This window comes from Prosopis cineraria, unplaced genomic scaffold (assembly GCF_029017545.1).
Source record: "Prosopis cineraria cultivar Desert tree isolate PC_DT_omini unplaced genomic scaffold, ASM2901754v1 PC2, whole genome shotgun sequence".
In the NCBI taxonomy this organism is placed as follows: Eukaryota; Viridiplantae; Streptophyta; class Magnoliopsida; order Fabales; family Fabaceae; genus Prosopis; species Prosopis cineraria.
In genome coordinates this window covers 32,949,000-32,959,106 of record NW_026555333.1, presented here as the reverse complement: position 1 = coordinate 32,959,106, position 10,107 = coordinate 32,949,000, and the positions used below count along the sequence as shown (strand labels likewise).

At 35.9% G+C, this 10,107-nt stretch overlaps 1 protein-coding gene and 1 pseudogene across 3 annotated transcripts; one reads left to right on the top strand and one right to left on the bottom strand.

Annotated features, from left to right (window-relative positions):
* Nucleotides 1–1,027: 1,027 nt before the first annotated feature.
* LOC129303716 (trans-cinnamate 4-monooxygenase-like) lies at nt 1,028–9,743 on the bottom strand (annotated as a pseudogene).
* Nucleotides 4,590–9,510, top strand: LOC129303715 (uncharacterized). Of its 3 annotated transcripts, XM_054943206.1 has the most exons (4): nt 4,590–4,753; nt 4,938–5,318; nt 6,252–6,328; nt 7,221–9,454. In XM_054943206.1, exons 2-4 carry the CDS (start codon nt 4,968–4,970, stop codon nt 7,243–7,245), a joined length of 453 nt encoding a protein of 150 aa, XP_054799181.1. In that variant the 5' UTR covers nt 4,590–4,753; nt 4,938–4,967; the 3' UTR covers nt 7,246–9,454. The 3 variants fall into 3 exon arrangements, 2 of the variants coding, with proteins under 2 accessions (XP_054799181.1, XP_054799182.1); XM_054943207.1 differs by lacking the exon at nt 6,252–6,328 and having other exon boundaries at nt 9,370–9,510; XR_008591530.1 differs by having other exon boundaries at nt 4,590–4,732; nt 4,938–9,454.
* Nucleotides 9,744–10,107: the final 364 nt, after the last annotated feature.

Sequence of the window (10,107 nt, the reverse complement as noted above, 5' to 3'; positions counted from 1 at the left end):
TATATCATTGATGTTAATAATAATGATGATAATAATCATCAAAATTTTACTGATGATGATAACAACAAAGTCTAAGTTTTATTGATTTTTATTTTTATTTTGTTATTTGATTATTAGACATGTTTAAGTTTTATATATTTGTTGTGGTATGTGGATTTATTCAATATAGCTTTTTAGACTTAATCTTATGTTAGTAACTTTCGTTTGACATTATAAATATGTTTTTTTAGGTTTTTAATTTGAAAAGGATTAAATTATGATTTTGGTTTATTATTTGTTGTAGATAATGAAGATGAAAAAGGAATATATAAAAAAGCTTGATATCTTTGCCACCAAAGAGCCTTTACAAGGAAAAGGATTAAATTATACTATTGATGTTGATAATAATAATAATAATAATAATAATCATTAAAATTTTACTAAAGATGATAACAACAAAGTTTAAATTTTATTGGTTTTGATTTTTATTTTGCTATTTAATTATTAGACATGTTTAAGTTTTATATATTTGTTGTGGTATGTGGATTTACTTCAATATAGTTTTTTAGACTTAATCTTATGTTAACAACTTTCTTTTGAGATTATAAATATGTTTTTTTAGGTTTTTAATTTGAAAAGTAAAAAAATAGGATTGATATCCACAAGGTTGAGCTTTACAAAATAGAGCCTTAAAATATAATCAGACTTAACAAGGCTGACTCATTTTAACCCTAGTCCTTTAAAGGTTATCCTTAATTGCCAGTTATCTAGTAAGAACAATATTGTATTATTTTTAATTATTAAAAGAGAATATTATACTACAAATAAGTTTAGAATATCAAACGTTCCAAATAAATAATTAAAGGATAAAAATATCCTTTACCCTTATTTTGTTTTTAAACTTTGCTTGCCTTTGTGAATTCAAAACGAGAGGGCATTAGCAAAATCCAAGAGATAGATATTAAAAGTAAATATGAAGAAGTTTAAAATATATATGGAATATGATTGTAAGATGAAGAATTAATTATTCAAAATTATCGTCATCGGGTGTTACAAATCTGTGAAACTCAAAAGCACAATCGGCCCCTTAAAGTGTCAGGTCAGCCCTACACCGATCTCCCATATCCCTCTCACGTTACTTTCCTTCAGAGTTCAGACGCTAACACTGGCCATTTAGAAGCTTCTTGGCTTGGCAACGATGGTGGAATGCTTAAGTATGTGCAAACTAAACTGTCCACCTTTCTCAGCAGTATCAATCCTGGATTGTCCAGGAGGAGGCGAGAGCTCAAAGTTCTGGACCAAACGCCCCAAAGTGATACCCAGCATAGGCAACGCCAGTATTATTCCAGGACAGCTTCTTCTTCCGACTCCGAATGGCAAGTACCTGAAATCGTTCCCGTTTGGCTCCGCCTTGGCTTCCTCCTCCAGGAACCTCTCGGGTCGGAACTGCTCCGGGTTCTTCCATTGGGCCGGGTTGTTTGCCAACCACCATGCGTTCACCAGGATCTTGCTCTCCGCCGGGATGTCGTGGCCGCCGAGCTTCTCGTCATGGAGGTTCATTTGAGGGACCAGACGGAGGGTCTCTTTGATAACGGCCTGGAGGTATGGGAGCTTGTGGGTGTCGGGTTCGGTAACCGGGTGCCCGACCCCGAGAACCGAGTCGATCTCGTCTCGCAGGCTTTTCTGAACCTCTGGATTGTTCACTAACTCGGCGATACCCCACTCTATTGACCACAGAGTCGTCTCAATTGCTGCATTAGGATTGGAATCTTTTAATATTTCTTATTCATCAAACAAATCAAGCCGATAACCGATCTGAAGTTTTTTACTCCAGACCAAGTTTATAAACCCATCCTGTTTTAATTGTTTTCATTTTATCAACCCATTCATAAAAGTATCAGTCTTAGATAATTAAATAAATATCCTAACATTATTTTGATCAAAATTACGCTGATTTCAAAAAATACGTACACATATTTCAAGAGAATAAGTAAAGCAGAAAACACCAAAATTTGATTGAGGGAAAAAAGAAATGCCAGGCAGATGCTTTAAAGAGTAAAATCAAATAATGATAAACTCTAATTTATTATAGTATATTGATAATTAGTTGCTTAAAAGAGGAGAGAAAATTAGGAATTTTTTTAAAAATAGTTATTATTTTTAAGAGTTTTCTCCCCTAATCTTCTTTCCTCTCCATTTTTTTCTATCCAAACTAAGATTAAGGAACTATTACCAAACAAGTTAACTTCTTATTTATTTATTTATTTATTGGATTTTTAATGGAAAATATGGCGTTGAATTATATTTGTCAAACTCTCGGATTGACTTTACGAATTTAATATTTTTATGTTTTAAACTTACAAAATCATATTAACTCACTTATAAATTTTAATTAGAAATAAATTCAGTTAAATTTACGAGTTTACCTTTGAGTTTACCGTTTTTATGTTTTTAACTTATAAAATCGTATTAACCAATTCATATTGGACTAGATACAAACTTGGTTAAACTTGTTAAGCTCGTCAATTTTTTTTTTTGAATTGAGCAAGTTAAGTATATACTTTGAAATATTTTGTTCATAAAAGTTATAAGACCCGATTTAAAGAAAAAAAAACTTACAATGCAAAAACTAATATTAATAAAAAAGAAAACAAAAAATATTAAAAATAAGTTCCTCTATTTTAAAATTTATATATCGTGTATATTATAATTTATGAATATAAATAGGTTTAATTTCAATAATTTATATTTTTAATATATTTAAATTAAATTACAATCACATTTTAATACTATTTGTTAATAGAAATAAATTTTTATAAATTTATAATTTAAATTTATAATATAAATTTATATTTTTATTATAAATTTATTTAAATTTATGAGTTTAATAACATTGCGTTGAATAATAAAGGTAATATGAGACCAAAAAGAAAAGAAGAAATGGAGCGAGTGTAACCCCCAGATATCTTGCCTCCACCAACCCTATGTGGACGCAGTCATATACCAACCGACCGCAACCACACTATTCAGTCATCAAACATCCAACCGCACTTGAACTTGTAAATTGGGACGACGGAAAAGGCAAAAGTGAACCAAAATTTGTGCTCTGACTTTTGAGCTGAATACTGTTAACTATTTTTTTGCATTAAAATAATATGTCAAGCTTTATGATGATTGAACTCATTTTTATCATTATTTAACACAGGAAGCTGAAGAAGAGCCGAGCCCCGCACACATTACATGCTTGTTATTAAAAAAAATTACTTATAATCTTTCTATGTGTATTGGGAAGGTTTGAGCTGCCAGCTATTACCTGTACCGTATGTATAGCTATTTTTCCTCTTCAAGGAATCAATTTCATATTTATATCCCAAGCACTTATATTAATGCAGGATTCAAACTTATTTAAAACCTCAACCATGATAGGAGGTCGTATTATCGTTGAGGAAACTAATAAATGGCATTACTATATATATGTATAGCTACTTTTTGATAAGATGAACCCCATCCACCCAAAAAAAACAAAAAAACATCATGCTTTGTCAAGTATAGAACCTTTGCCAATTATACTCAATAATAAATAATCAATACTAGACAATGATGGGTAACCTAGATCCACAAAAAGAAAAGGTGATTATAAAAAGAATTATAATCATCATTACATCCCCACCCAACCCATGTCCGGAACATCACTTTGATCAATTAGTGCATTACTGCATTATATTCATGTGCTCAATTCCCCGACTTTAATTTAAAAAAATAAAAAAAAAAACTTGTTATACGACAGTTAACTATGATTTAAGAAATTTATAATTATTAATTTGCTATACTCAGTTCTTATAATAGTTCAAATACTTATGCATGATAGAAAATTTGGTCCATTATGCTCATTTAGTCGCCGGGTTGGTGGCATTCCGAAAATTATCAGCTAATAATTCAAGTCCCGGACCCAAGGCTGACGCACATTCAGGCGAGTTTTTTGGTGTGTTTGGTCAGTAAGAAAACGTAAAAAGTAAACAAGAGAAATAGCGTACCAGCAACGTTAATGTTCTCAACAATGTACAGCACATTATCTTCGTTGATCTCCCCCTTTTTCTGAGCGCCCGAGATGTGATCAATGGCGCATTTAAGTCCATTATTATATTTGCCCGTACTACTTTTGGTGCTTTCCAGCTTCCTGTTCCCTCATAGTTAGTCACCATTGATCAATAACATATACACGATAAATTATACATCTGTGAGAATGATCAGTGACTTAAAAGCATGATTAATTAACTAACTTTCTCTCGTCGACGAAATAGTCCTTGAAAAGCTTCAACCTCGTGGCTTTCACTTCCTTACAGATCTTGAGTTAGCCTCTAAGGAAAGGTCTCAAAATGGGAATAAAATCACCGTAGTTGTAATCAAAGCTCTGAGCCAAGCGACTCCTTTCTCCCTTTAGAGCTCTAGGTTTCTGGAACATTGGATCGTCCTCACTCTCGAACCTTGCATCGAACATGATTCTGTACATATTGTTATACATCATCAGTTGCAACCTCCTCCTCAGCACGATCCCATTCGTCGTCGATTTCGGATTCTTCTTCACATCCTCCACCACTTGATCAACCTCGTTCTCCCACCCTTGCCGGTACTGTTGCACCACCTTGTTGGTGAAGAACGGCACCATCATGATCTGCCTCATCTTCTGCCTGATAGAGCAGATAATCGTGTGGCCCAACCAATATCTAAGTCTAAGCCCAAAGTGAAGCCCAAAGTAAAGTCCAAGTCTGATTCAGTTACGAATGCTATAACCGATTCTCTAAGCACGTGATTTCTGTTAATTCGTTATACCTAATTATTGTTATTATTTTATTTTAGTTTATTCTATTTTTGCCTATATATATATGTATCAGAGTCTTTCTTCTGGGTATTGAATAAAGAAAGAAATATTCAGCTTATATTTTTGGTTTTAATCTCAGTTCAAACTTGGTATCAGAGCTGCTTTGACAATGGCGACCTCTCACTCTGTTCTGCTGGTTGGGACCTCTAGTAGTCCTTCTACAGTCGCACAAATCAATTCGCAAGTCCCGACAATGACAACCAAAGTCACTCCACTTCTTAGCAACTTGAACCAAGCTGGTGCGGTCAAGCTGGATCGTACGAATTATATTCTTTGGAGTTCACATGTCCTCTCCATTGTTAGAGGACATAGGCTGGATGGTTACTTGCTTGGTTTAAAGCAATGTCCTAATGAGTACACGGTGATTGATGAACAAGTTCAAGTTAACTCAGAGTATGAAGATTGGATAGCAACAGATCAGCTGTTATATGATTGGCTTCTCGGATCCATGAATACTGATGTAAGTACACACTTACTTCATTGTAGAACTGCTGCTGAACTCTAGATTGGAGTTCAGCAACTCATTGGTGCACAAACAAGATCACGTTCCTTGCAGCTTAAAGGAGATTTGCAGTGAGCTCAAAAAGGAAGTCTAAGCATGGAAAAGTATATTAATAAGATGAAGGTTTTATCTGATAATCTAGCTTTATCAGGAAGTCCGATTTCTACAGCTGAGTTGATAATGGCAACATTGGTAGGACTAGATTCAAAATATACTCCAATTGTTGTGCAACTTGGAGATAAAGAAAACCTTTCTTGGCTTGAAATGCAGACAAAACTCTTGACAAATGAATCACGCCTGGAACGAGTTCATCGTTCTGCTACAATAGATATAGGCAATGCTTTTGCTAATTTTTCTATTCAAACTAACTCATATGCTCCTCAAGCTTCAAACAAGGGATTATCTCGTGGTGGTAATCGTGGAAATTGTGGATATCATGGACGAGGACGATATAGTGGTAAAAATAATAAACCAGTTTGTCAAGTCTGTACTAAGTCTGGTCATATTGCCTTTGACTGCTTTTATAGGTACGACAAAAATTTTACTAAGTAAGAAACTCAACCATCTGCTGCCTATTTTGCTTCACCCGAAGTTGTGAATGATCCAGCCTAGTATTTTGACAATAGTGCTACTCACCATGTCACTAATAATGCTCTAAGTTCGTTTTCCTCTGGTTCTGGAAATCTTGAAGTAGGAGGTAATCATAAACTTCCTATAAAGCACATTGCTCATGCTCAATTTTCTAATGATATAGATGCTTGTCTCAAGTTGAAAAATATTCTTATGGTACCTGATATACAAAAGAATCTCATGAGTGTTCATAAAATAGCATTTGATAATAATGCTTCCATTGTTTTTGACGCTTCTGGTTGTTATGTGTACTTGCAACAGGGAAACCTCATGAAGGAGGTCTATATTGTGCTGATCAAACACCAGTGTTTGCTAAAAATCAAGAAAGCAATGCACAGGTGTACAACATTGCTCTTCAAGATGCTCTTAAGTCATGGCATAGGCGACTCGGTCATTGTTCTACTAGAACATTAAAGAATGTATTAAGTCAATATAACATTCTTTCCACCATTAATGAGAAACTTGATTTTTGTTCTGCATGTCAGTACGGCAAATCGCATGCTCTCCCCTTTTCTCTTTCTAATTCAAGAGCCTCTATTCCACTTGAACTAATATATTTAAACTTATGGGGACTAGCACCGATTGTTTCTTCTCATGGGTTCTGCTACTATGTTAGCTTTATAGATGATTTTAGTCACTACACATGGTTATATCCACTAAAAGCCAAAAGTGATGCTTTGTCTGCTTTTATCCATTTCAAGCATATGGTAGAAAATTAGTTTAATCTAAAAATCAAACAATTTCATAGTGATAACGGTGGTGAATACAAACGATTTATTCCCATATTTCATGAAGCTAGAATAATTCCTCAATATTCCTATCCATATACATCAGCTCAAAACGGTTGAGCAGAGAGAAAACATCGTCATGTTATAGAAATGGGACTAAGTCTTTTGGCTTAGGCTCACATGCCTTTTGTGTACTGGTGGGAAGCTTTTTCTACAAGTGTACATATCATCAATAGATTACCCACTCCAATTTTGTCAAATAAGTCACCATTTGAAGTTTTATGGAATAAAGTACCTAATTATGGTAATCTCAAAGTATTTGGCTGTGAGTGCTATCCATGTCTCAAACCTTACAACCAACATAAACTTCAGTTTCACAGTGATCGATGCATTTTTCTGGGCTACAGTGGCAGTCATAAAGGCTTTAAGTGCATGAACTCAGCTGGTCGAGTTTATATTTCTCATCATGTTATTTTTAATGAAGGTGCTTTTCCTTTTTCAGGATACTTTATTCCACAACATCATGAGGCTCTGATTGTTTAGTCTATTGGACAGTCTTCTGAATGGTTTGAAGTCTTTGAGTTTACTCAATCTGATTCAGTTATTGACTCATCTTCATCTTCTTCATTTCCTGTTATGACTACCTCTACTTCTTCTCAGAACGGTTCTGCTTCACCACCGATATCAGTATCTTCTGATTCTGCTGTTGTTTCAGATCAGTCTAATCAACTTTCTACTGCTCCTGCTTCCACACACTCCATGGTTACTCGATCACGGAATGATATTTTTAAACCTAAGCATCCATTTGTGGGAATAGTTATTGGACCCGATAATATTGAACCTCGTTCAGTCTCAAAAGCTCTTCAACGTACTTGTTGGAAACAAGCTATGCAGTGTGAATATGATGCTTTAATTCGCAACAAGACTTGGGTCTTAGTTCCTTATCAGCCTCATTATAATTTGATTGGTTGTAAATGGGTTTGGCGCAGTAAGTACAATCCTGATGGTTCAGTGCTCACTCATAAGGCTCGTTTAGTTGCAAAAGGCTTTCATCAAGAGCCTGGACTCGACTTTAGGGAAACATTTAGTCCTGTCATCAAACCTTCAACCATTCATGTTGTCTTAACTCTGGCTACGTTGTTTAACTAGCCTATACATCAAATGGACATTAATAATGCATGTCTAAATGGAGTGCTTCATGAAACTGTTTATATGGTGCAGCCCGAAGGTTTTGTGGATCCTTCAAATCCTACTCATGTTTGTAAACTTGAAAAAGCTCTCTATGGTCTTAAACAGGCTCCTCGTGCCTGGTATGATCAGCTTAAAGGCACCTTGCTTGACTGGGGATTTAACCGAAGTTATAGTGATTCATCTCTATTTATTTTCACCTCTCAAACTCAGATACTTTTAGTATTAGTTTATGTTGATGATATATTGATTACGGGTAATGATGCTTTGAGTATTTCTATGTTTACTGCCAAGTTGCACTCCTATTATGCATTAAAAGATATGGGTCCTATTCACTATTTCCTGGGGTTTGAAGTTTTTCGTGATTCTACTGGATTCTATCTAACTCAATGTAAATATACATCTGATTTACTACAACGTTTTGATATGCTTGACTCTAAGCCTTGTCCTACGCCTATGTGTTTGACTTCCTCACTTTCAGCTTATAATGGTTCTGTTTTTGCCACTCCAACTACGTATCATTAGGCTATTAGTGCTTTACAGTATCTCTACTATTCACGACCTGATATCAGCTTTGCTATCAACAAGTTAAGTCAGTTCATGCAAACTCCTCTGGATATTCACTGGCAAGCCCTTAAGCATCTCTTTCGATATCTTAAAGGTACCTCTGGTCTTGGAGTTCACTTGAAGAAGGCTTCCCCTTTAACTTTAACTGCTTTTTCAGATGTTGACTGGGCTTCTAGTGTTGATGATCGTCACTCTATTGGTGGTTATCTGGTATATTTTGGTGATTCTCTTATTTCTTGGTCTTCCAAAAAGCAACATGTTGTGGTTCGCTTGAGTACTGAATCTGAGTATCGTTCTCTTGCCAACACATCTGCTGAGATCCTTTGGCTTCATTCTTCATTATCTGAGATTAACTTTCCTTGTCATCTGCCATTGGTTATCTGGTGTGATAACACCAGTGCCACTTCCTTGGCTTCTAACCCAGTGTTTCATACTTGCACAAAGCATATCGAGATTGATGCTCACTTTTTACGAGATCATGTTCTCAATGGTCATGTTTCCATACATTATGTTCCCTTTGAAGACCAGCTTACTGACTGTTTAACTAAACCGCTGGGCTCTACTCGATTTATCTCTTTGCGTAACAAACTCGGCTTGGCCATACCACCCACTCGTTTGAGGGGGGATGATAGAGCAGATAATCGTGTGGCCCAACCAATATCTAAGTCTTAGCCCAAAGTGAAGTCCAAGTCTGATTCAGTTACGAATGCTATAGCCGATTCTCCAAGCACGTGATTTCTGTTAATTAGTTATACCTGATTATTGTTATTATTTTATTTTAGTTTATTCTATTTTTGCCTATATATATGTATCAGAGTCTCTCTTCTGGGTATTGAATAAAGAAAGAAATATTCAGCTTATATTTTTGGTTCTTCTCTTTGTTTAAACTCCGCCAGTGCTCGCCGTACATGATGAACACCATGTCCTGACCTTTGCTGGTGAATATGTCGAATACTACATTTCGAGTTCAGGACCCGAACTCGACGCCTTGTGTATGGAGGACCTCCTTGGCGAGCTCCGGCGAGGAGACAACGACGAGGTTGCGCTGGCCCATGCGGAGGAGGAAGATGTCGCCGAACTTCTTGGCCAAGTCAGTGAGGTTGCGATGGTTAAGGTTGTCACCAACTTGAAGCCAGTTTTCAATGATGGGAACAGGGAGAGGCCCAGGAGGGAGCTTGAAGCGCTTTCCTCGTAGTTTGGAAATGACGATGGCAAGGACGACGGCAACAAAGAGATCGACGAGAGTCTTTTCCAGGAGGAGAATATCCATGGAGGCGATCGAGATAATGAAGTGAAGGAATTGAATGTATCAAGTCAGGTTCAGGGATTGGGTGGGTCTGAAAGAGAAGCTTGTGAGTTAGGGGTTTTAATGTGTCAAGTAATGCGATTGGTGACGACTCTCAGTTAGAAGACTGAATGATGCAAATGAGAGGGTCGCGGAGTAGGTAAGCAGGGTTGGTGGACTCCACTCAATTCATGTATATTCTTCCTGAAATGCATGTGGATGTTTTGAGGAAAGATTGCTGAAAAATCCCCCGTTAAAATTTTAAATGCTTAAAAGTACCTGAAATTTTTATCAAGGCTCAGGTCCTTGGAGGACTAAAGTTTGATTGTAATATGAGTAACTTGCCCTT